We start from the raw sequence: 27,679 nt of genomic DNA on the forward strand, positions 1-27,679 counted from the left end.
TACCAGCTGAGCTATATCCCCAGCCACTTTCTGATTATTATAACCATATTCATTACATGATATTCTTCTATACAGATTTACCCAGAAAAAAAAAATTATAATCCTTTCCATTGTATTCTACTACAACTATAATCTTACCTATTATTTTAAAATTTGAAAAATGTTATGTAATTGTCTGTTTCACTTTGTTTGAGAAATTTATATTATTTGTATCTTTGGCAATTTGAAAGTGATTCTTAAATTTTACTCATAATCATTAACTATAGAATGGTATATATGCATTGTAATTTTATTCTATACACTTCCTAGGGTATCTTGCTAAAGGGTCCTCTGTAGGAAAACTAACATTTAATTTAAAAATGCTCTTACTACTTGAAGAAATCACTTGGTGCTTGGCAATAGCACTCGGTACCTATGAATATAGTTAAAATAAGAAGACATATAGTTTTTTTGAAGACGATATAAAGATGACTATAACGATCTGAAAAGATGTTGGAAATCATTAGCATTAGGGAGATGCAATCTGAGACCATCTTGAGGCATCATCACACTTCACAGGTTAAACAAAGAAAACCAAAGTGGTAATACCAGATACAGATGATACAGGACGCAGAGAAACTGGATCTCTCATACCTTGCTGGTGAATACTGAGAATGGTACAGCCACTCTGAAAACAGGTCACTAGTTTCTTAAACAAGTAAACCTACCCTTATCACAGGGCCCAGCTCTGACTCTGGTGGATGTTTATTCCAATAAAAAGGAATGAAATGTTCACCCATGCAGCAACTCAAGTGAATCCCAAGGATATCATGCTGCATGGAAAAAGGCCAATCTCAAAAAGTCATATAGTGCATGATTCCATTCATAAAACATTCTTGAGATGACAAAATTATGGAGAGGGAGAAAAAGTTAGTGGATAGTGATGGGGGTGGTGTTGGCAGTGATGTTGTAAAAGGGTAGCAAGAGGGAGGAGAACTGGAGGACATTATATTAAGCAAAACAAGTCAGGCACAGAAAGACAAATACTGCCTGTTCACACTTACATGTGGAAACTAAAGGTGATCTCAAAGAAGTACAAGAAAGAATAGTGGTAACAGAGCCTGGGAGAGGCATGTATGGGTGTGTAGGCAGAGAATGATTAATAGGTGCAGGGGTGCAGATGGATGGAATGACTCCTTATTTTGTGTAACATGTAGGATAACTACGGCTCACAATAAGTAATATTTCAGAACAGCTAATAATGAGAATTTTGAATGTTCCCCACACAAAGAATTGGCATGTCCTCTGTGAGAGATATGCCCATGACATGATTATTATACATTGTATTTATATATTGAAATGCCACTGTATACATATATTACATGCTATGATTACCATATGTAAACTCTACACATACACACAGACATACACACATCAGAAAATAGAAAGTGGAAAGAGAAATTTTTGTGGTAATGGAATAGTTCTCTATCTGGTTTGTATTGGTCACTACACAGATGATACAGTGTCGTAGAACTACAACACATTGTTCTAACATTGGTTGGTCTTCCTAGTTTTGATATTGCACTACAGTTGTATAAGAAGAAACCATTGGGGAAACCGAGTGGAAGGTACATACTACTGTTCTATACTTCCTTGAACACTTTCTGTGACTCTATAATTTTTCAAAACAACAAAATCCCTTCACTTATTTCTTTCCATCTTGAATTGAGTTCTAAAAGAGGCAATACACTATTTTCTCTGTCTTTCCTCAATGCAATTTTCCATTATTTTATGTTACCATTGTTACGTTCTGGTGGGTTTCAAAACTCACTAGATTGAGCTTTCTCAGCAATGTTTTCTGCTTTTGTAACAGTAAATACGATTTTATGAAGAAAAAGTTTTGCAATCTCTGTACTCAAGCATAAAGCTAATTAATACACAGAACATAGTATGTTCATTCAGGAAACAGATATGCTTACATAGAAGGAAAATTTATTTTTAAGATAAACATTCAAAATAATGTATCAAATAGCTGAAGTAGTGATAGCTATCTATTTTTAGAAATATATAAATCCTCGCTTTTGACAAGTTGGTTATACTCAAGACATTACCAAATTGTAACTTGCTTTCATATTCTATATCACATATTTAATGTGAACAGAAAAATAAACAGGAATAAATTTTCAATTTATTCCCCAATCAAATGAAACACTATACAATGTAATGCTTTGCATTTTCATTTGTTGCACAGATGTGTCTGGAAGAAACTTGACTTGAAATCTGGGATATCTAGCCATCAATTATTCTCAGTGTGATACAGAGGATATACTTTTTAACTACTATTTTTACTGCTAAAGAATCCTTGAAAGCACTATTCAGGGATGATTGGGAAAATTTTTGAAATAAACAGTGAGATATTTATCCACTGGAGATACTTGGCTTAGGTCACAAGTTTAGAGAATAAACTATCAACTGTATACCAAGAAATCTAATTAATTTATGATTTTTCCTTATAAAGCCTAAGGGATCACCTTATTTGTCAAAATTCTTTCAGTCTCTCACAAAAACTAAAAAATCAACATCCCAAGGAGAATTCTGATAGAACACTTACATTGTTATACATTTCTGCATATGAACATTTGCTCTAAAAATATTTTTATACTTCTCTCTCTGTATATATTTGTTGAATGTCTTTATGAGATAAAATATAAAAAGTGTTCCTGTAAGAAACTTTTTAAAACTTATTAAGGCCCCTTTCTATATAATAAAGCAACGTTTATATTATTACTTTTATCATCTTCAATTCTTGGCTATTCTTATGTGCAGAAGTATATATTTTAGGAAAACTATTTCAACAAATACTTTTCCTTTTAGCTTCAAGTCTATTATATACTTTACATGGAGCTTAAAGTGCTGTATTGTTCTAGGAGCTGTTTTTCAGTCTTTCTTTTCATGATATGATATGCCCCTTAATAAATTCCATGAGAACAAAGCTCCAGAGTCCATAATCCTGAGGATGAAGTGGCCTGTATGGGGGATATTCAAGATGAAGTTGCTATTACTTCTGTACCCAAACCATCAAATTCCTTTAGAAGCATTAATCCTGAATATGAAAGGAGAAGAAATGTGTTGCCATATGACAATACTGTTCTTGTAGCCAAGGTGAGCTAAGGTCCTAGGCCAAAGACTACTGTGGTTTAGCCTTCCTTAGTGTGGCTCAGCCTTGCTCACTGTAAGTGCCACCTCCAGCTTCATATGCTCCCTGTGCTCACCACTGGCCTACTCTTGTATAAAAAAATAAAAGCTGCATTTAGCCCTAAGCCTTACATAAAATAGAAAATGTATTTCTTAACTTAGTGACCCAGATTTCCTTTCAATGGGAAGGAGAATATCATCCCTTTCTTACTGGTTAATGGAAATTGCCAGGTAAAGTATGTATAATCACTCAAAACTCCTAAAGTAATTAAACTACTGAATGGACATTCCACATCTCTCCACCACCACTACTCTTAGTCCTCATGCACACACACACATTACCGCCAAAGACCATTAGCTCATGTCTTTATGTAACCAGCCCTAGCTAAGAGCTGAGATTGGCACTGTGAAATAGATAGAAATATTGGTTTGAAGTCCTGTTGCTTTGGCATTTTCCAGAACATCTTAAAATGTCAGTGGTGAATATATGTTCAAATATTGTTGTCTGGCAAGTTGCCCAGAGCTCCAAAAATAAGATAGAATAAGTCCACATTTCATTAGTTACTGTGAAAGTTCCATCAAGCTTATCAGTTGGTTCTTAAGTCCCATTAGTTAAAGTCACCTGACTAGTTTTTCAGTTGTCAACTCTATCATTGTCCTTGCCTGAAGACCACAAGGTGTGTGTCAACACAGATGGACCCAAGGATTCAATGAAGCACTCCCTCTGCTTGTCAATGAGAGGAACTCTCTGTGGCTCCCACACACATCCTCAGGTGCATGGGCACTCCAGGATTCCATACCCTCATTTGCTTATTCATCTTGATCTGATTTTGTTCTGTATACACATAAATGACTTGGAAACTCTCAGCGTGGCTGCTGGAGAAGTAAATCAAAGGGCTTCCTAAGCCTGAATCCAACTTAGGTCTTTAGAAGCAACAATTGAACCTCTTTCTCTTGCTCTACCAGGATAGGAAGGATACAGCACTATTTCCAACCAGTTCCCTAATTAAAATACCTTCAGAGTTGTCATTGTTTTTTAAAGTAGTTACTAAGCTGACTAAATAAGATTACATAGGCTCAGCATCTCTAGGAAACCATAACAGGTAGAATATGGAGTTAGAAATGTTATTTTTAGCCCATATATTACAGCAAGAGATTAGCACTTGTGAAATTAGATTGTTGAAAAACTGCCTCATGAGGTTACTGAATTTCTTTATAGACCTGAAGATACATGAATCTCTGCACATACACAGATGAAAGTCCACACATTTTTTGTCAGGACAGTCATTTTGCATAAGATTCATTGGTATCTAAAACTCAAATTCAAATTCATTATGTGTTTGTGCCACTGGTGATTTGAATGACTTTGTGATCAATCTCAATTGCATAGGTTTAAAAAAAGATTGTTTATATGATTTTTGTTTGTTTGTTTAGGTATGGGATTAAACCCAGGGATGCTTAACCACTGAGCCACATTCCCAGTTGTATTTATTTTATTTTGTTACAGAGTGTCTGTAAATTGCTGAGGCTGGCTTGGAACCCCTGGAATTAAAGGAATCTGTCACCACACCCTGCTAAGTTTACAAGATTTTTTTTTTTTTAATCCATGTCCTCATAAGACTAAGCCTTGATAAACAGGTAAAAAGTCCGATAGATAAGCACAAACTATTTTTAAAATAGTTTTCCTAAAGATCAGATTATTTTGAAGTTATAGAAATCATATTATTCTTTTTGTTTCTTTTAGTAACATCATTGTTTGGTGCATTACAATTGTTCAAAATAACGGCCTTTGTTATTACACATTGGTACCTTCACATGACCTAATTTGGGTTATTAGATTTCCCAGTACCTTCTCTTTCTCCTCCCTCTCCTCATGTCTGGAAATCACTTATTATCATCCCTGAGAAGGACATGAAAAAAGGAAATAAATTGCTGGATGACAGTTCTTCAGTGCCAAGGATCATTCAAAGTATCACCTACAGTGCATTGCTCCAAAATTGGGGCCAGAGACGAGGAAGCTACTCTGGTTAACTGTTGCAGGGTTTGATCAGTTCAATGGATTTTGGTCTTTGTTATATTTTGCCTGTCCCAGATAAAAGTTTTTCAAATGGACAAGCTAACCAGAAAAGCTGCTCCAGTCCCTTCTGTCCAGTCTAGTCTTTCTTACTCTAAGCAAATCATCCTAATGTTCCTCCCCAGCAACTGAGGAAACAAAGACTTATGATAGACATGAAAGAAAACTCCATTTTTTTATATCATTTGATACTCACTCCATGTCCATAAACTACTAAAGTGTTAGGGTCTGTAAACAAGTCAGGATGGCGCCTGGCATTTTGCCAGAGGGAGTGGTTTGTGAAGGAACGCCAGGGAGCCTTTAAGTGTGGAGATTCCTTATTGGTTGACTGCTGTATCTAGTTTATGTTGATTAAGATAAGCTGTGTGGAATGTATATATACCCCTCCTGTCCTACAATAAACAGCTCCCACTCCTGCTGTATCAATGTACACAAGTTGCTCCTCACACCCCGGTTATTTTGCTGCAGCCGGACTGTGGCACTAAAGGTTTGCAATAAATCATCTCAAATACTATTTCATCTGTGCTCATAAAAAGTAGACACATTTTAATTGTTGGAACCTTTTACCTCTCTTGGGACCGAGGCTATTATTGGTTGGTGGCTGAGGTGGCCTCATGGGTTCTTCCAGAGCATTTCCGTATACATGACCTGGCTGGATTGGTGTTCGCAGGCTTTTAGCCTCTGCATGGGCTTTTGACCTTCGTGCTGCCTAATGGTTGAATCTGAAATCTTCCTAGGCCCCTTAGTGATAGTGACGTACCTGCCCCTTCTTCGTTCTTCCTACTGTCTCTTCCTACTCCCTCCTTCTATCACTATATAAACTTGTCCCTGACAAAATAAAGTTGAGACTGTTGCACCTTCTTGGTTGTCTCCTCTCCCGACTCAGTGTGATTGTGGGCCAGGTTGGGTGGCAGGCCAGGTTGAGATACTTACCCTCTAGCTCAGCCCAGGAGAAGCTAGTGTGCTTCACTACCTCTGTCAGAGGGTGGTTCCCACAGCTGGTGCCTTGGAGAGGACAGGCTGATCCTGCCTGCCTCCCGTGTACCCTTTGTCACAGGGAGCGACATTAATGTGAGACCAAATCAAATCCAGGGATAGACATTAATAGAATATCTCAAATAAGTATTTAATAAAAAGGCTAGCAAATTCAGGGTCTTTAATGAAACTTTAATAAAATTTATGAGACAAGGAAACTGAAAGCACAATATTTTCTTAGGAACTTTTCTGTTTGGTGTTATCTTCTTTACAACATAGAAGCTTTTCCTAAGAATGCAGGGAGTATGAAATTTCTAAGGCTCTCTTGCTGTTTTCTCCATTAAACCCCTGTCTTAAAAATCTTGAATCTATATTAATCTTTGTAATTTTCCGGCTACCTATATAACATGTTTTTCTCAAGCATGCAGTGAGGTCGCTGTTTCCAAGAGCTCTTCAATTCTGAAATATAAGAAGTGTGTTTCCAGGCATTGAAACCCAAAGGCTCACCTAGACACAATGGAGTGAGCAGAATACATAAAAATCTCTCCTGACAAATCTGAACTCTGCTTTTCCCAACCATGTGAAGTCTACTGGAAGAAGATTCCAAGTAATTTGGCACGTCGAAGCAAAATATATACTTTGATATTCTTCTCAGGAGTTAGCCATGTTATGTTGCAGGAAGGCAGATTTTAGTGCTGAATTTCTGATTGTATTCCCCCAAAAGTTGTTCCAGGCATATCATGCAAGAATGTAACCTCCAAAAAATAAATTATAAAGGGAGAAAATTAGACTTCAGAAGGCTGGATAATATTTGCATGTTCATGCATTTTACCACACATCAGACCTTCTTCCTTCTTCCTTGCTCTGATGTGAAGCATGTGCTTTCATTTTTCATTTTGGCTTAACATGTTATCATTTAATAATAATTCAGTAAATATACTTAGAACAAGAAAGTCACCTAATGACTCATGTCTTAGGGATGGTTTCAAAAAAAATTAATTGTGCATTTTGTACCATAGAGTATTCCCAGTGTTTCCTAGAATTGTTGCAACTGATGCTGGAAGCTTCGAAATAGAGCAGAAGGCATAAGGTCTGTGGCTTGTGACCCTTCCCAAAGTATGTAAGATCGGTAGACATTGAATGCAAACAAAAAACTATGCATCATTGAAGTTTTTCCTGTCACTAAAATGCTAGCAGAGCTCAAGGAATTGTGAGTCCCTTTTTCTATAGTACAGGAAAAATAAGAAATTTCAAGACTTGAGTTACCTACAATTTCTGAGAACGTACCTTGGTACTTAGAAAGTTCTCAACTTAAAAAGAAATGTCATCATTTTCCATAGCATTTGGAAACTTTCCATAGGTTGGAAACTTTACTCTCAGAGGTCATCAGTTCTCAGATATTTATATGTTTTGAATACTTAGCCAATCTGACTTTGGGATGCATCTTCCAGTTGTTGTCTCAGTGATTTTGTTCATGCCTAACAACTGATGGCATCTTAATTTTGGTAAAATAATGTAAATGTTAAGGTGAAATTTAGAAATAAGAAAGGAAAAGCTGATATGGGTAGCTACTGGGTGTTTTGTCTTCCTTTTTTTTATTTTTGTAAAGTGAAACAAAAGATAAACCAAAAGTTTCTATCTTAAGTTAGGTAAAATCAAAGAGGAGAAAAAAGAAGATAATATAGCTAATACTTCACTGCCACCTGTAATTTCTAAAACAACTAAGAGCATTTTTATTAAAATTAACTTTGTTGACATGTATATTAAATTATAGAGTAAATATTAAATAATTCAATCTATATTATATTATTTAAATTTACTTTGTTAAATTGTATTAATTTAAATGAAATTTAATGAATTTTTAAATATAAATCATACTATAATTCAAGTTAATCAACAATATCAGTTAATAAAATAAATGTAAATCAAACAATAGTATTAATAAAAGAAATTTAAACAATACTAATTAATAAAGTAAATTTAAATTCGATTAATTTATATTAAATGATAATATAATTTATATTTTAAAATATATTAAATTTAATTTAAATTAATTTTAATAAAAATGTTCTGAGTGGTTTTAGAGACGACAGGTGTCAGAGAAGTATGTGCTATGCAATCTGCTTTTTCTCTTCTCTGATTTCACCTACTTAAGATAGAAACTTTTGATTGATCTTTTACCTTAATTTATCAAAAGTTTGTAACTACTACTATTTTAAGCTTTTCATCTTTCAAAAACTGTTGTTAGCTTATTTCTCTCCCCAACTTGTTTTGATCTACTGTTGTATAAAATGTGTTTATAAGAATTATTGTAGAGCCCCCAATAGTATGTAGATAAACAGTCCAGATATTTAATGATGCATTCTTACTAATTAACTTTTGCATTGGCAATGGATCATGTGATCCCACTTTGGGGTTGACTCATAAAAATACTCTTCCTTCTGGACATATTTAACATCTGGAAAACTGGATTAATGTGAAGTGACTTTTCTGTAGAAGTGGAAATAAGCAAAATGGATAGGGGTCATAGAATTGGGATTCAAAGCATCTTAGAATTTATCCACTAAGCTTCATGTTTAGGTCCTCCCCGTTGGAATTTTCCCTTGGCAGTTGTACAATGTTATCTTGGATAAAATAAATATTCTCAACTTTTTGCAACATTATATTTGGTTTTCATGTACTCTAAATCTGAGACCTCCTTCTTATGGGTTGGATTGTTCTTGTTTCCTGTAATTACATGTATCATTTTTATCTTAATGCCATTAAATTTAAGAAATATTATTCTTTTTTTAAAAAAAGAGGTTGGAACTAATGGTTCAAGAATGCTGCTCTGTACAGTTGCTCACAAAATTACATCAGAATTGATGACTGGTGATGATTAACTGCTACATTGGAACAAAATTCTATAAACAAAAAGTGCTACAAAAAACAAAACAAATTTTTAAAAAAGTACTATGGCAAAAAATCACAACAACAAGAACTCAAAAAATAAAATAAAATGCCTAGTACCTATACACTTACATACACCCGCTTTTTTGCTTTCTCTTACTGACACCACCATGATCTTTATGCAACAACTGCTCCATTTTGTCCTTTGGAATGTCCAGAATGCTCCCCATCAACTGCAATACTTCAAGACGTTTGCCTTTTGGTGCCTTGAAATGACCGATCAAAAGGTTTCTCATGAGGACCTTGTCTAGTTTTCCTTCTGTGCTGTTGACCAAAGTGGACAATTTCTGTTGTGCATGGTCCAACATTTCTTTTCGGAGCTCGTTTTGTTTTTTCAGTTCTTCCATCTCTTCTTCCTTGAGATCTAAGTCTTCTCTCAGTTTGGAAGCAGAATCCAACATAGCATTTGCTTCATGCAAACGTTCCTGCAATGATGATACTTCTCCTTCTAGCTTTTCGGCCTTGTTCTTCCATTCAGCTACCAACTGTTTTTCTTTGGCTAGTTCAGCAGAATGCATAGCTTTCTCTTCTTCTTGGGAGTGCTCTAGGTTACTTGATGACAGGGCACACTGCCTTACTCGTTCCTGGCAGAGCGAAAGCTGCAGTGCATTCTCATCCCTCTGTTGAGAGACCAGACTCAACTGTTCCTGCAGGGACTCTATCTGCACCCTGGCTTGATGACTTGCCTTAGAAGATGTAGCTAGCTTCTCCTCCAAGAGTGTGACTTTCTGTCTCAGTTGAATCTCTTTGTCTTCCGCAGCCAATATTTCCTGGGCGTAAGACTCTTCTGATTCCAAGAGCTGGCTGCGTAGCCTTTCTAGCTCCCGGTTTAGGCGTAATTCTTGGTCCTGTAAGTGTTGAACCTCTTTTGTTCTTAGGATTTTTACTTTGGTCTCTTGAAAAATATCAGAATTCAATGTTTGAGCATCTCCTCTTTCTCCAGGCAACTGGGCTTTTATTTTTTCAATAGTTGTCTGCAAGTTCTTAATCTCCTCCTCTTTGTCTAAAAGTAACTGGCTATGCGCAGCATTCATCTGCTCATATTGGTACTTCAATTCATCCATTTCCTCCTTCTGCTCCTGTAAAGACTGAAGTAGTTGCATTTTACGCTGGTTTTGATTTTCAATTATATTCAGATGGTCTTCAATTTCATCTTCCAGATGATTTTTGACTATATTCAGTTGAGATACCTCCAATTCTAGTTCTGTGATAGCATCAAGAGCTTTAGGCTCAGCCACTGGTACAGCTTGATTTTGCTGTTCCCTAAGTGTTTCCAGTTCGAATTGCAGATAGTTGTTTTCTGCTTTCATGTAGGTAAGATTTCTGTCCTTTCTTTCAATGACTTGCCTTAAAGTTTCATTTTCTCTTAAGGCCTGAGAACACTTATCTAAATCCTTTTGTAGTTCTGAATTTTTTTCTTCGAGTTTTTCAATAAAAACTTCTTTCTCATTTAGGACTTGTTTCAATTGCTCCTCGTCTTCTATATAAGATGCCAAAATTTCCTCCATTTCTTTTTCATCAGCAGTCATTTGCTCAATATTCTTTTTGAGTCCTGCTATTTCAAAGTCCTTCTCTTGATTGAGTTGCACTACACACTCGTGTTTCAGCTGTAAGGCAGAGGTATTCAAATGATGTGCATTGGAGAGTTCCTGAATAGTCTGCCTGTGATTATTTGCTTCTTCCAACAGTCTTTTTTCTGCCTGGTGAAGTTTGGCTTCTATCTCTTCTTTGTCTCTTTTTAGAGTCTCCATGATAGTGTCTTTTTCTTGAGAGATTTGATTGTTAGCAGCAATAGATTCTTCCAACTTACGCCTTACATCTTCACGTGCTAAAATCAACATTTCATTTTCTGTTTTGAGATCAATAGCAACTTTCTTTAAATTTTCATTGAGCTGTTCTACTTCAGAAAGATTTTGCCTTAAGTTGCCAATTTCTGCTTCCCGTTCTTTAAGCATGTCATCCTTACAATGACTGTTAGAGTCTTCATTCAGAGAACTTCGGTACTTACTCTTCAATCCAGACAGCTCATCTTCAATTTGTCTAATGGGATCCTTAAGCCCAAGGTTTTCCTGCTGGATGTTTAAACTATTTTTTTGTGACTGATTTAGCTGATCTACTAAATCTTCTACTTTACCTTCAAGCTTCTGCTTGGTTAAATGCAAATCACTGAGGCTCTGTGCATTCCCAGTCAACTTCTCCTTCTGCACATGCAACTCTTGGGATATGTTCATTTGATCATCCTCAAGTTGATGAACTCTCGTTTTTTCATCATCTAGTTCTTGTTCCAACTTCTTGATGACAAGGTCTCCTTCATTTTGTTGTTTGGATAGCTCATCTTTTATCAAAATCATGTGCTTTGTAGCTTCCTGATTCGGATGATCCAGTTCTTCTAACTCAGCTATCAGCATTTTCTCTTCATTGATAGTCTCATTCAGTTCTTCCTCCTTTGCCTTCAAGTGAACTTGTAAGTCTAGTAATCGTACATTCAAATTCATGTCTGTTGAAGCTCTGTTTTTCATGACTTGATGGTCACAGCTCAATTTTGACAGTGACATCTGAAGTTCCTCTTTTTCTTGACTCAATGATGACTTCTCTTTTTCTAAAGCTTCAACATGCATTTTAAGTTTCAGATTGTCTTCAGCAAGACGGTTATCCTGGTTTAAGCCATTTAGTCTCTTGATTTCCTTCTCAGCATCAGCCAGGGCTTGTTTTAGCCTGAACACTTCTTCCACTGCTGAACTCTGAGGAAGGATTTTTCCCTTTTCTGCCACAGTAGAACTCTGCTCCAAAACTGACATTTCATGCTGATGATCATCTATGTCTGGACTTTGGTTTGGTTGAAGAGTCTTGATAGCATTTTGTACTTTGCAGATTTCACTTGTGTCAGAATGATATTTTCCCTGAGCCTCAGCAATCTGCCTCGAGTGACCAACTTCAGGTTCATATCTTGCAACTTTAATTGACAATCTGCTTGTTTCTTGTCGTGATAAAATTATGTCACTAAAATCCATGTCATCATCACGGAAGGCGGAAAAATGACTACTGATCCCGGAACCGAATGGAGCCAGAGCAGTTGTTGTTGGTACGCCACCAGCTCCTGAAGGTACCCATTGAGCAGCTGCCTGTAGTTGAAACACTTGATTTTGCAGTACAATCTGTCTTGCTTTAAGATGGCGGCTGATCTCTACCTCTTTCTGTTGCAGTTGATATTGGTAACTTACAGACTGATGGTTTATTTGCAGCTCTGATGCTTCATGCTTTTCTTCCAGATCAGTACAATCCTTTTTCAGTCTTTCATTCTCACATCTTAGTGTGGAATCAGTAGTTTCCATTTCCTCTTCCCAGCAATGATGTAATGCTGCTTCTGGGTCTCCTAAGTCATCCAGAAGTATTTCCCTGGTGAAGCTGGAGATATGGCCAGTGAGGGAAGCCAAGCTGCTCCCCACCTGACCCAAGAAGTGGCCCAAGCCTGAGACCAGGCCTCCAAACCAGGACGACATCGCCGCCACTTCAGTGATCCATCGGACCAGCTCCAAACACCGCGTCCATCACCGTCCACTTCTCTGCCCCGAACGTCCTCCAGCGTTGCTAGGGTCAATTATGACCCAAGCGCTCAGAATTCCTCACAGCGCGAGGTTCCTGGGGCTCCACCAATACCAACCATCCCTCCCTGCCTCTAAACTCAGAAGCCGGTCCTGGGCTTTGACCGGGGGCTGGCAGCCAGTAGCACACTCACCCCCTGCAGGGCCTCTGCTTCTTCCCTGCACTTGCCTGTCAGCTATTGGCTCACAGGATTGGGCAGGGTTGGCTGGGAGGAGCTAGAGATACAGGAAAGTGTCCTAGTTTGAGTCCAAAGGAACTCCCAGGAAGAATCAATGTTGTAGTTGAAATCCAAAGGTAGTTCACTGGACCAGTTCCCTCTTGTCTGGGAGAGGTGGATTTTTTGTTGCTTTCAGTTGCATTCAGTTGACAAGGTGAGGTCTCGCTCCATTACAGAACGCAATCTATTAAATTAAAAGTCCCCGATTCAAAAGTAAATCTCACCCCAAAACACCAGAGTAATTACCAGAGTAATATTTGGCCAAATATGTGAGCATCATAGCTCAGATGGTTAATTTTATTTAACATATAAAATTAACCATCACAAAGTCTTAATCATTCTCAGAATTCAGATTATAATATGGATTAAATGTCACTAAAGAACCATCTTTACCCTTTCCAAAAATAATTTTTTGCTCTTAATCTATAAATGTTTGAGTTCATTTTAACATTATATGGTCCTTGTAAGTTCTGATTGAAGTTCATTTAAGTGCTCAAAAATTCCACTTCAATTGCACTTAAGAAACTTTGTTTTTGAGCCAAAAGGTTGATGTTCACTTAACCTATTGTTGTTTATCAATGCCAAATATAATCCAGGTTTGAACAGTGCAGAGTGAAATAAAAAGTTGAGAAATTTTCTACTATGCAGGAACAATCCTAAATTTTAATCCCATACCTAAAGTTAAGGATCAGAAGGAGTTAAGATAAGGCCCTGCTTTCCAAGGTGTTTAAATTCCAACAAGTTAATGAAGAGGCAGTTTTGTAGAGTTGGGGACAAAGCAAAGAGATGAAGCACATGGGATGTAACAGGCATACCAATTGGGACCAAAGCAATTTTGGAGCTAAACTGACAGAATGCATTTATAAAACCTCTCTCACTTGCAAGAGTTGAAGAGTAAATGAGAACATAGTGTGTAGTTCTCACCTGATGGCTGGTGCAGAGAAAGTGGCCAACAAATAGAGCCTGCTGCCATTTTGTTCATATTTGCTTTTTGTTTTGTTTAGGATCATTTTCCTTATTACCCTTTAGAAGGGGTTTGGGTTTGCTCCCATTACTCACTTCCCAGAGCCCATATTCAGGAGACTCTTTTCCTTGAGCTCTTCTTTCTATATGTGTATTCAGGGAGCAAATACTCAAGGTGGCAGAAATAAAATTTTAAGAAGGAAGAATTTTAGGAAAATTAATGGTTAAATAGATTCTAAGGATTATATTAATCACCTCATAATGTCTCTTGCCTTCAAGATAGAGCAAGTAGACATAATTCCTCAGATTGCTATCAGAAACTAGTGACTGCATTTGTGTCTTGTGCTAGAAAAGGAAATCTTCTTTGTCTTTCTTATTCATCTCCAAATCTGAGAGAGAAATCAGGCCTGTATTAGTCAATCTTTCTTCATAAAAGACTAATATAAAAATTTAAGCCCCTTTCAGCATCTGCTGAAGTTGAGAATCCATGCTATATCCAAGCTGTGTCTACTGTTGAAGAAGCCATCAACAATACCAAGTATCCTTTTCTCCCTTTTGACCATTCCTCCTGTGTGTGTGTGTGTGTGGTGGGGGGGGTTGTGTTTGGATGTCGGTGTGAGTGTGTGCGTTTTAGAAGGCACTACATAAAAAAAAAAATAAAGATGTTGTGTCCAATAAAGGCTAAATAATAAATATTTTTTTAAAAAAGAATTTAAAATGTCCATAAATGTTATACAAACTGTGAAATTAGATGCTTTCACATCTAGTGACTTTTATAACTAGGACAAAGAATTAAATGTAGTTCTGCTGTGTATAAAATGATCAAAATAAATCACCAATATCATAAAGAAAGTTAAGTCTTGCCTATGTGGAAGCGATTGTTAAAGTCATGAGGATGGAGGATTTCACTGAGAAAAGAAGGCACATGGAGGAAAAGGAAGCTTCAGTTTTTCAATTGCTTATTATGTTTCAGCATTGGTTTGTTCTTTCCTAGACAGTATTTTATTTATTTAGTATAAAAATTTGGGTTGGAATATCTAGTAGAAGAACTGGAAGAAAAAAAAAAGAGGAGAAGGATTTGAAGAAGAAAGAACATGAGAGGAGAAATGGATAAAGAAAAATCATGATATTGTTTGTGATTAAGGCAAAAGGAAAGATGGTGGGGGCAAAGGTTGGTGTACATGGTCAGATGCTGCATGAGGGGCACATTGAGGATGAAACCTGAGGAAGTTGGTTATTGATGATCTTTGTGGTTCATGGGGAGTGAAAGTGGGATTTCAAGGTAGTCAGGATGAGCTGCTCAAAGGTTCAAGTCAGCATTCAACAAAGATAGTGCCTTTTCCTTCATATCCCCTTCACGCTACAGAACAAGTCCTACTTCCCCTCATACTTTATCTCTTGTAACTTTCTCCTGTGGTCTTCTGTCTCATTTCCTTCCATGTTTCTCTCTCTGAAAAAGAGGACCCTTGGACCCTGATCCTCATTAAGCACATATTTATAAAATCCATTCATATACTGAATGCTGAAAAGGGAACAATGAAGTATTTTCCTTTCTAGTAGTTCTGAATATTTTCTTTATGTCAGAGACTCTTCCCTTTTATATATGTATAAATTGGTGATTTTGAAAAAAAAATGTCATTTAAATTTAATCTGTGAAAAATCACTAGTTCAAGACAAGTGTTAATTCTTACCTTGAGAGTTTTTGTTGATGTACATTAAGGTAGTCAGTAATTGATATATGGTTGGGTTATCTCCTGTTTTGCATTGATTTCATGGGTTTATCATGGAACTTTTTCTTAGGCAGATATACTTTATACTGATGCATTACATTTTCTTTGATTTTTCTTTCCTAATATTTATAATCTAGTGGGTGCTAGGTTTTTATATCATTTCTTTCTTGCTTCTATTGCCAAACTGCTTAATACAGGCTAAATGAAAATAATGTTATAATAAGAGTGGAATGAGTCTATTGTTTTTCTGAAAATCTTTCTAAGTTATTCTCTTGGTTTCTGTTTCAATTTACAGCCACAGAAACTAAACAAACAACACCCCTCTAGGGAAGACAGGAATGTAACACACACAATGCTTATGGCCCTGTGAGACACATTTAGATTATTAGGCAGGTGAAGAAAGGTCTTAAAGGGAAAGGTTGATTTTTTTCCCATTTCTGTCTTGCACAGTAAGACAATGACAGCTCTTTGTGTGATTTTATAGTGTACAAATGTTCCAGTAGAGTAGTCACCGATTTAATCAATCATCCAGATGTTTAATCAAACATTTAGATATTTTTGTCAACTCTATGTGAAATAATTTAATGCCCCAAAGTGACTTGTTATTATAATGTATAGAAGAATTGAACTATGGAAAGTATTGAATAGAACCCTTCCATACAACCTTAACAAAGAAATAGAAACTAACACACACCCATCAATTCTTATGGTCATGCTTATTTACAGTGATAATTTGAACTCAACAAAATTTGTTTTGTTCACAGAATCTAAGGCTTTAGTATAAGGTGATATTTTGAATATTTCTTCAGTTGTATAAATTGGAAAAATAATGTGAATTAGTAATTATATTTTATGTCTGTCTTACTGTAAATCAAGTTCAAAGCATGAAATGTCACTTTAATTTTTATAAAACAAATTACTTGTAAAACTTGTAAAAATATTAATAGTATTTCTTAGGTCAACAGATGTTGCATACAATACAGGATAGTAGTGCAAAGAATATGGAGGTCTTAGAAACAAACCATCTAGTTTTGAATCTCAACTAAGTTATTATTCATAACTTGATCTTGGGTAGATTTCTTGACTTTCCTAATCTGAAGTTAATTCATCTGTAGAGCTCAGTGTCATTGTAAAAATTAACTATAGTGAATATAAAATGCCTGGCACTTTATAGCTTATAGCTCTTATGCTTTTTCTAAGTTCTCACAATAGGTACAGTGCTTTAAAATCATGAGTTCTATTTATCTGGAAAATAAGCCTCATAGTGTTCCTTTGCTCTCCTAAAGTATACATAGAATGTGCAACTCTGTAGGGCCAATATTATTACCTTACTCCAAAAGTATACTTTTAACACCGACAAGGTTCTTGGTACTATCTCAGCAAAGGAATTCGTGAGGAACAAACAGACATAAGTTCTGTCCAATTAGAAAACTAATTTAGAAGAAAGAATAAATAAGTGAATAACTAGATGAATAAGTACATATTATAAAATACACTCTACTCAAAATGTACAATTACTGCAAGGAAGCAGAACTGAAATGCCTGCTTTGCAATAGATAGTCCAAGAAGAGTCTGAGTCAATGAAATATCATCTGTTTCTTGAAGCATAAGTATGCTTAACACGTACATTAGAAATTATATTATAATTAGAAATTATATTTTATGTCTGTCTTACTGTAAATCAAGTTCAAAGCAAGAAATGTCACTTTAATATCCGTAAAACAAATTACTTGTAAAACTTGTAAAAATATTAATAGTATTTCTTAGATCAACAGATGTTGCATACAATACAGGATAGTAGTGCAAAGAAAAGGGAGGTCTTAGAAATAAAACGTCTAGTTTTGAATCTTGACTAAGTTATTATTCATAACTTGATCTTGGGTAGATTTCTTGACTTCCCTAATCTGGAGTTAATTCATCTGTAGAGCTCAGTGTCATTGTAAAAATTAACTATAGTGAATATAAAATGCCTGGCACTTTATAGCTTGTAGCTCTTATGCTTTTTCTAAGTTCTCACAATAGGTACAGTGCTTTAAAATCATGTGTTCTATTTATCTGGAAAATAAGCCTCATAGTGTTCCTTTGCTCTCCTAAAGTATACATAGAATGTGCAACTCTATAGGGCCAATATTATTACCTCACTCCAAAAGTATACTTTTAACACTGACAAGGTTCTTGGTACTATCTCAGCAAAGGAATTCATGAGGAACAAACAGACATAAGTTCTGTCCAATTAGAAAACTAATTTAGAAGAAAGAATAAATAAGTGAATAACTAGATGAATAAGTACATATTTTAAAATATACTCTACTCAAAATGTACAATTATTACAAGAAAGCAGAACTGAAATGCTTGCTTTGCAATAGATTATCCAAAAAGAGTCTGAGTAAATGAAATATCTGTTTCTTGCAGCATTAAGTATGCTTAGCAGGTAAATTATGAAGAAATTTACAGTTCTAGGCAAAGAAAACTGATGTGTGAACTGTATCAGGAAAGAGTTTTTTTCTGCATTGACAAACTGATACAAGACGGGTGGATTGGAACGTCAGAATAAGGGGAGGCAGATCTGAGATCCCAGTGGAGGCTGTTGGAGTGGAAAAGACAAGGCATCAAAGGCATTTAGAGTAGCTTAGGTTTAATGTTTTTTTTTTTTTTTTTTTTTTTTTTCTGGTATATAGGATTGAACCTAGGGCCATTAAACACTGAGTCACATTCGCAACCCTTTTTTAACTTTTTCTTTTGAGACAGGGTCTTTCTAACTTGTATAAAGACTCACAAAATCGCTGGGGCTTTCTTTGAACTCCTGATGATCCTGTCTCTAAATAAAATACCAAACAGTGAGATCCTGTCTCTAAATAAAATACCAAACAGGGCTGGGGATGTGGGTCCAGAGTCCCTGATTCAATCCCTAATAGCCACTCCCCCCCAAAAAAAAAAGACATCTGCTCTCTTATCTATTATGTAAATGCTTAGTATAGTGACATAAATGTTATCTGTTGTTGTTTAAGCAGTATAAAGGATACATAAATTTTGGCTTCTATCTCAGAGGTGAGAGTGTTAATCTGTAATCCAAATAGAAAGGTGGACAAAAGACAGGTGAAGGGTAACTTGCAGTTGGTGGCCCAGGTGGCTCCACAGAAAGGTGAATTGGATCATGAGGTCAAATGTCATCAGTGGATCAATCCACTGATGGGTTTATAATTTGACAGGATTATTGGGAGTTGGTAAAAACTGTAGGCAGTAGGGCATACATTTGTTACCAACTCCCAATGGGAGGGTAGGTCATTGGAGTTGATTCCCTAGAAGGGGACATCTCATTCCTCAGATCTTTCTTTCCCTCACTGGTTTTTTGTTGTTGTTGTTGTTGTTGTTTTTATCTCTATGAGATATGCAGCTCTGTTTTGAAGCCAGGCTCACTGCCTTGTTGATGTTCATTTTCTCCTGGTGTCTTTAGATATACTTTCCCTTATACACATCTATATTCAAATTTCACCTTATAAGATTTCCAATCCTAGCAAATTAGAAGTCATCCTAATAATCTCGTGTTAATTTAATCCTCTCTTTAAAATGTTCTCTCCAAATACAGATACCTTCAGAGGCACTGGGGATTAGAACCCCAACATATTAATTTGGGGCAGGGACACTCTTCAGCTTATTCCAGAAGAATTTTTCTGATTATCAAATCTCAAATGGGAAAGAAAAAAAAAAAAAGTACTCTAAAGGTAACTGATAAAACCATTATGTGCAATGTGTGGGGCTGGTTAGTTATTAAGTAACAAAGACATGCAAATACATACATAGAGTACACAATAGATACAACCATTTTCATTAGCCAAAAGCACATCGCCTTATTTAGAGAAAATGATAGAGCAAATGAACAAAATGTCCTGAGTAACTTTTATGTATAGACCATTGCTTTCAACTACTATCTCTCCGTCTTTCTCTTGCTTTCTCTTTTCTAGTCATGAATTTGAATTATCAAGAAAATATTTAAAATAGTTCAGAGAGTTAACCCTTCTGAACCACAGAGATCATTTCTTTTTTAAAAAATTTTTAAGGAAACATTAAGCATTTTACAAGTTTGTCTCTGTCTACTCTATTTTAAGTCTCTTAAGAGCATCAAATATATTTTATGTGTCATGGACTCCAAGAGTCTTACACAGTGCTAGCTTAGTAAAGACACATGAGTGCTAGTAAATATTGGTTGGATAAAATGATGAATAATTTCAGATAAGTTAAGTGAGTCATTCAGGAGAATTATCAGGAGATTTCAAAACACAATTTTGATTGCTTTCAGGTGAGCATTTGATTCCCCTACACTGTTTACTTACATTGAATTTTTGAGTCAGTAGTTTTCTTTGTGTTATGAACTAAAAGTGAAAAGGAGAATAAAGAGAAGTCACTTGAACAATTAATCCTATATAAAGACATGTGCTTAGTCATCTTTTCTTACTTTCCAACTATAATTATTATGATATTATTATTATTATTATTATTATTACTGGTGCTGGGCATTGAACCCAGGGCCTTGTGCATGATAGGCAAGCACTGTACCAGCTGAGCTATATCCCCAGCCACTTTCTGATTATTATAACCATATTCATTACATGATATTATTCTATACAGATTTACCCAGAAAAAAAATTATAATCCTTTCCATTGTATTCTACTACAACTATAATCTTACCTAATATTTTAAAATTTGAAAAATGTTATGTAATTGTCTGTTTCACTTTGTTTGAGAAATTTATATTATTTGTATCTTTGGCAATTTGAAAGTGATTCTTAAATTTTACTCATAATCATTAACTATAGAATGGTATATATGCATTGTAATTTTATTCTATACACTTCCTAGGGTATCTTGCTAAAGGGTCCTCTGTAGGAAAACTAACATTTAATATAAAAATGCTCTTACTACTTGAAGAAATCACTTGGTGCTTGGCAATAGCCTCGGTACCTATGAATATAGTTAAAATAAGAAGACATATAGTTTTTTTGAAGACGATATAAAGATGACTATAACGATCTGAAAAGATGTTGGAAATCATTAGCATTAGGGAGATGCAATCTGAGACCATCTTGAGGCATCATCACACTTCACAGGTTAAACAAAACCAAAGTGGTAATACCAGATACAGATGATACAGGACGCAGAGAAACTGGATCTCTCATACCTTGCTGGTGAATACTGAGAATGGTACAGCCACTCTGAAAACAGGTCACTAGATTCTTAAACAAGTAAACCTACCCTTATCACAGGGCCCAGCTCTGACTCTGGTGGATGTTTATTCCAATAAAAAGGAATGAAATGTTCACCCATGCAGCAACTCAGGTGAATCCCAAGGATATCATGCTGCATGGAAAAAGGCCAATCTCAAAAAGTCATATAGTGCATGATTCCATTCATAAAACATTCTTGAGATGACAAAATTATGGAGAGGGAGAAAAAGTTAGTGGATAGTGATGGGGGTGGTGTTGGCAGTGATGTTGTAAAAAGGTAGCAAGAGGGAGGAGAACTGGAGGACATTATATTAAGCAAAACAAGTCAGGCACAGAAAGACAAATACTGCCTGTTCACACTTACATGTGGAAACTAAAGGTGATCTCAAAGAAGTACAAGAAAGAATAGTGGTAACAGAGCCTGGGAGAGGTGTGTGTGGGTGTGTAGGCAGAGAATGATTAATAGGTGCAGGGGTGCAGATGGATGGAATGACTCCTTATTTTGTGTAACATGTAGGATAACTACGGCTCACAATAAGTAATATTTCAGAACAGCTAATAATGAGAATTTTGAATGTTCCCCACACAAAGAATTGGCATGTCCTCTGTGAGAGATATGCCCATGACATGATTATTATACATTGTATTTATATATTGAAATGCCACTGTATACATATATTACATGCTATGATTACCATATGTAAACTCTACACATACACACAGACATACACACAACAGAAAATAGAAAGTGGAAAGAGAAATTTTAGTGGTAATGGAATAGTTCTCTATCTGGTTTGTATTGGTCACTACACAGATGATACAGTGTCGTAGAACTACAACACATTGTTCTAACATTGGTTGGTCTTCCTAGTTTTGATATTGCACTACAGTTGTATAAGAAGAAACCATTGGGGAAACCGAGTGGAAGGTACATACTACTGTTCTATACTTCCTTGAACACTTTCTGTGACTCTATAATTTTTCAAAACAACAAAATCCCTTCACTTATTTCTTTCCATCTTGAATTGAGTTCTAAAAGAGGCAATACACTATTTTCTCTGTCTTTCCTCAATGCAATTTTCCATTATTTTATGTTACCATTGTTACGTTCTGGTGGGTTTCAAAACTCACTAGATTGAGCTTTCTCAGCAATGTTTTCTGCTTTTGTAACAGTAAATACGATTTTATGAAGAAAAAGTTTTGCAATCTCTGTACTCAAGCATAAAGCTAATTAATACACAGAACATAGTATGTTCATTCAGGAAACAGATATGCTTACATAGAAGGAAAATTTATTTTTAAGATAAACATTCAAAATATTGTATCAAATAGCTGAAGTAGTGATAGCTATCTATTTTTAGAAATATATAAATCTTCGCTTTTGACAAGTTGGTTATACTCAAGACATTACAAAATTGTAACTTGCTTTCATATTCTATATCACATATTTAATGTGAACAGAAAAGTAAACAGGAATAAATTTTCAATTTATTCCCCAATCAAATGAAACACTATACAATGAAATGCTTTGCATTTTCATTTGTTGCACAGATGTGTCTGGAAGAAACTTGACTTGAAATCTGAGATATCTAGCCATCAATTATTCTCAGTGTGATACAGAGGATATACTTTTTAACTACTATTTTTAGTGCTAAAGTATCCTAGAAAGCACTATTCAGGGATGATTGGGAAAATTTTTGAAATAAACAGTGAGATATTTATCCACTAGAGATACTTGGCTTAGGTCACAAGTTTAGAGAATAAACTGTCAATTGTATACCAAGAAATCTAATTAATTTATGATTTTTCCTTATAAAGCCTAAGGGATCACCTTATTTGTCAAAATTCTTTCAGTCTCTCACAAAAACTAAAAAATCAACATCCCAAGGAGAATTCTGATAGAACACTTAAATTGTTATACATTTCTGCATATGAACATTTGCTCTAAAAAGATTTTTATACTTCTCTCTCTGTATAGATTTGTTAAATGTCTTTATGAGATAAAATATAAAAAGTGTTCCTGCAAGAAACTTTTTAAAACTTATTAAGGCCCCTTTCTATATAATACAGCAACGTTTATATTATTACTTTTATCATCTTCAATTCTTGGCTATTCTTATGTGCAGAAGTATATATTTTAGCAAAACTATTTCAACAAATACTTTTCCTTTTAGCTTCAAGTGTATTATGTACTTTACATGGAGCTTAAAGTGCTGTATTGTTCTTGGAGCTGTTTTTCAGTCTTTCTTTTCATGATATGATATGCCCCTTAATAAATTCCATGAGAACAAAGCTCCAGAGTCCATATTCCTGAGGATGAAGTGGCCTGTATGGGGGATATTCAAGATGAAGTTGCTATTAATTCTGTACCCAAACCATCAAATTCCTTTAGAAGCATTAATCCTGAATATGAAAGGAGAAGAAATGTGTTGCCATGTGACAATACTATTCTTGTAGCCAAGGTGAGCTAAGGTCCTAGGCCAAAGACTACTGTGGTTTAGCCTTCCTTAGTGTGGCTCAGCCTTGCTCACTGTAAGTGCCACCTCCAGCTTCATATGCTCCCTGTGCTCAGCACTGGCCTACTCTTGTATAAAAAAATAAAAGCTGCATTTAGCCCTAAGCCTTACATAAAATAGAAAATGTATTTCTTAACTTAGTGACCCAGATTTCCTTTCAATGGGAAGGAGAATATCATCCCTTTCTTACTGGTTAATGGAAATTGCCAGGTAAAGTATGTATAATCACTCAAAAATCCTGAAGTAATTAAACTACTGAATGGACATTCCACATCTCTCCACCACCACTACTCTTAATCCTCATGCACACACACACATTACCGCCAAAGACCATTAGCTCATGTCTTTATGTAACCAGCCCTAGCTAAGAGCTGAGATTGGCACTGTGAAATAGATAGAAATATTGGTTTGAAGTCCTATTGCTTTGGCATTTTCCAGAACATCTTAAAATGTCAGTGGTGAATATATGTTCAAATATTGTTGTCTGGCAAGTTGCCCAGAGCTCCAAAAATAAGATAGAATAAGTCCACATTTCATTAGTTACTGTGAAAGTTCCATCAAGCTTATCAGTTGGTTCTTAAGTCCCATTAGTTAAAGTCACCTGACTAGTTTTTCAGTTGTCAACTCTATCATTGTCCTTGCCTGAAGACCACAAGGTGTGTGTCAACACAGATGGACCCAAGGATTCAATGAAGCACTCCCTCTGCTTGTCAATGAGAGGAACTCTCTGTGGCTCCCACACACATCCTCAGGTGGATGGGCACTCCAGGATTCCATACCCTCATTTGCTTATTCATCTTGATCTGATTTTGTTCTGTATACACATAAATGACTTGGAAACTCTCAGCGTGGCTGCTAGAGAAGTAAATCAAAGGGCTTCCTAAGCCTGAATCCAACTTAGGTCTTTAGAAGCAACAATTGAACCTCTTTCTCTTGCTCTACCAGGATAGGAAGGATACAGCACTATTTCCAACCAGTTCCCTAATTAAAATACCTTCAGAGTTGTCATTGTTTTTTAAAGTAGTTACTAAGCTGACTAAATAAGATTACATAGACTCAGCATCTCTAGGAAACCATAACAGGTAGAATATGGAGTTAGAAATGTTATTTTTAGCCCATATATTACAGCAAGAGATTAGCACTTGTGAAATTAGATTGTTGAAAAACTGCCTCATGAGGTTACTGAATTTCTTTATAGACCCGAAGATACATGAATCTCTGCACATACACAGATGAAAGTCCACACATTTTTTGTTAGGACAGTCATTTTGCATAAGATTCATTGGTATCTAAAACTCAAATTCAAATTCATTATGTGTTTGTGCCACTGGTGATTTGAATGACTTTGTGATCAATCTCAATTGCATAGGTTTAAAAAAAGATTGTTTATATGATTTTTGTTTGTTTGTTTAGGTATGGGATTAAACCCAGGGATGCTTAACCACTGAGCCACATTCCCAGTTGTATTTATTTTATTTTGTTACAGAGTGTCTGTAAATTGCTGAGGCTGGCTTGGAACCCCTGGAATTAAAGGAATCTGTCACCACACCCTGCTAAGTTTACAAGATTTTTTTTTTTTTTAATCCATGTCCTCATAAGACTAAGCCTTGATAAACAGGTAAAAAGTCCGATAGATAAGCACAAACTATTTTTAAAATAGTTTTCCTAAAGATCAGATTATTTTGAAGTTATAGAAATCATATTATTCTTTTTGTTTCTTTTAGTAACATCATTGTTTGGTGCATTACAATTGTTCAAAATAACGGCCTTTGTTATTACACATTGGTACCTTCACATGACCTAATTTGGGTTATTAGATTTCCCAGTACCTTCTCTTTCTCCTCCCTCTCCTCATGTCTGGAAATCACTTATTATCATCCCTGAGAAGGACATGAAAAAAGGAAATAAATTGCTGGATGACAGTTCTTCAGTGCCAAGGATCATTCAAAGTATCACCTACAGTGCATTGCTCCAAAATTGGGGCCAGAGACGAGGAAGCTACTCTGGTTAACTGTTGCAGGGTTTGATCAGTTCAATGGATTTTGGTCTTTGTTATATTTTGCCTGTCCCAGATAAAAGTTTTTCAAATGGACAAGCTAACCAGAAAAGCTGCTCCAGTCCCTTCTGTCCAGTCTAGTCTTTCTTACTCTAAGCAAATCATCCTAATGTTCCTCCCCAGCAACTGAGGAAACAAAGACTTATGATAGACATGAAAGAAAACTCCATTTTTTTATATCATTTGATACTCACTCCATGTCCATAAACTACTAAAGTGTTAGGGTCTGTAAACAAGTCAGGATGGCGCCTGGCATTTTGCCAGAGGGAGTGGTTTGTGAAGGAACGCCAGGGAGCCTTTAAGTGTGGAGATTCCTTATTGGTTGACTGCTGTATCTAGTTTATGTTGATTAAGATAAGCTGTGTGGAATGTATATATACCCCTCCTGTCCTACAATAAACAGCTCCCACTCCTGCTGTATCAATGTACACAAGTTGCTCCTCACACCCCGGTTATTTTGCTGCAGCCGGACTGTGGCACTAAAGGTTTGCAATAAATCATCTCAAATACTATTTCATCTGTGCTCATAAAAAGTAGACACATTTTAATTGTTGGAACCTTTTACCTCTCTTGGGACCGAGGCCATTATTGTTTGGTGGCTGAGGTGGCCTCATGGGTTCTTCCAGAGCATTTCCGTATACATGACCTGGCTGGATTGGTGTTCGCAGGCTTTTAGCCTCTGCATGGGCTTTTGACCTTCGTGCTGCCTAATGGTTGAATCTGAAATCTTCCTAGGCCCCTTAGTGATAGTGAAGGTACCTGCCCCTTCTTCGTTCTTCCTACTGTCTCTTCCTACTCCCTCCTTCTATCACTATATAAACTTGTCCCTGACAAAATAAAGTTGAGACTGTTGCACCTTCTTGGTTGACTCCTCTCCCGACTCAGTGTGATTGTGGGCCAGGTTGGGTGGCAGGCCAGGTTGAGATACTTACCCTCTAGCTCAGCCCAGGAGAAGCTAGTGTGCTTCACTACCTCTGTCAGAGGGTGGTTCCCAGGGCTGGTGCCTTGGAGAGGACAGGCTGATCCTGCCTGCCTCCCGTGTACCCTTTGTCACAGGGAGCGACATTAATGTGAGACCAAATCAAATCCAGGGATAGACATTAATAGAATATCTCAAATAAGTATTTAATAAAAAGGCTAGCAAATTCAGGGTCTTTAATGAAACTTTAATAAAATTTATGAGACAAGGAAACTGAAAGCACAATATTTTCTTAGGAACTTTTCTGTTTGGTGTTATCTTCTTTACAACATAGAAGCTTTTCCTAAGAATGCAGGGAGTATGAAATTTCTAAGGCTCTCTTGCTGTTTTCTCCATTAAACCCCTGTCTTAAGAATCTTGAATCTATATTAATCTTTGTAATTTTCTGGCTACCTATATAACATGTTTTTCTCAAGCATGCAGTGAGGTCGCTGTTTCCAAGAGCTCTTCAATTCTGAAATATAAGAAGTGTGTTTCCAGGCATTGAAACCCAAAGGCTCACCTAGACACAATGGAGTGAGCAGAATACATAAAAATCTCTCCTGACAAATCTGAACTCTGCTTTTCCCAACCATGTGAAGTCTATTGGAAGAAGATTCCAAGTAATTTGGCACGTCGAAGCAAAATATATACTTTGATATTCTTCTCAGGAGTTAGCCATGTTATGTTGCAGGAAGGCAGATTTTAGTGCTGAATTTCTGATTTTATCCCCCCAAAAGTTGTTCCAGGCATATCATGCAAGAATGTAACCTCCAAAAAATAAATTATAAAGGGAGAAAATTAGACTTCAGAAGGCTGGATAATATTTGCATGTTCATGCATTTTACCACACATCAGACCTTCTTCCTTCTTCCTTGCTCTGATGTGAAGCATGTGCTTTCATTTTTCATTTTGGCTTAACATGTTATCATTTAATAATAATTCAGTAAATATACTTAGAACAAGAAAGTCACCTAATGACTCATGTCTTAGGGATGGTTTCAAAAAAAATTAATTGTGCATTTTGTACCATAGAGTATTCCCAGTGTTTCCTAGAATTGTTGCAACTGATGCTGGAAGCTTCGAAATAGAGCAGAAGGCATAAGGTCTGTGGCTTGTGACCCTTCCCAAAGTATGTAAGATCGGTAGACATTGAATGCAAACAAAAAACTATGCATCATTGAAGTTTTTCCTGTCACTAAAATGCTAGCAGAGCTCAAGGAATTGTGAGTCCCTTTTTC

General features: G+C 36.0%; 1 protein-coding gene across 1 annotated transcript in view; it reads right to left on the bottom strand.

Moving 5' to 3' along the window:
• LOC143640918 (thyroid receptor-interacting protein 11-like) overlaps positions 1-27,679 on the bottom strand; it is a gene marked incomplete at its 3' end in the record, with an annotated part of 43,882 nt that overhangs the window by 10,979 nt on the left and 5,224 nt on the right. The window contains exons 2-3 of the mRNA XM_077108438.1: positions 12,037-12,702; positions 10,060-11,919 (exon numbers count right to left, since the gene is read on the bottom strand). Of these exons, the coding sequence (XP_076964553.1) occupies positions 10,060-11,919; positions 12,037-12,702 (2,526 nt within the window). The remainder of the gene's footprint in view (positions 1-10,059; positions 11,920-12,036; positions 12,703-27,679) is intronic.

The sequence above is a fragment of the Callospermophilus lateralis genome, unplaced genomic scaffold (genome assembly GCF_048772815.1).
Source record: "Callospermophilus lateralis isolate mCalLat2 unplaced genomic scaffold, mCalLat2.hap1 Scaffold_7405, whole genome shotgun sequence".
In the NCBI taxonomy this organism is placed as follows: domain Eukaryota; kingdom Metazoa; phylum Chordata; class Mammalia; order Rodentia; family Sciuridae; genus Callospermophilus; species Callospermophilus lateralis.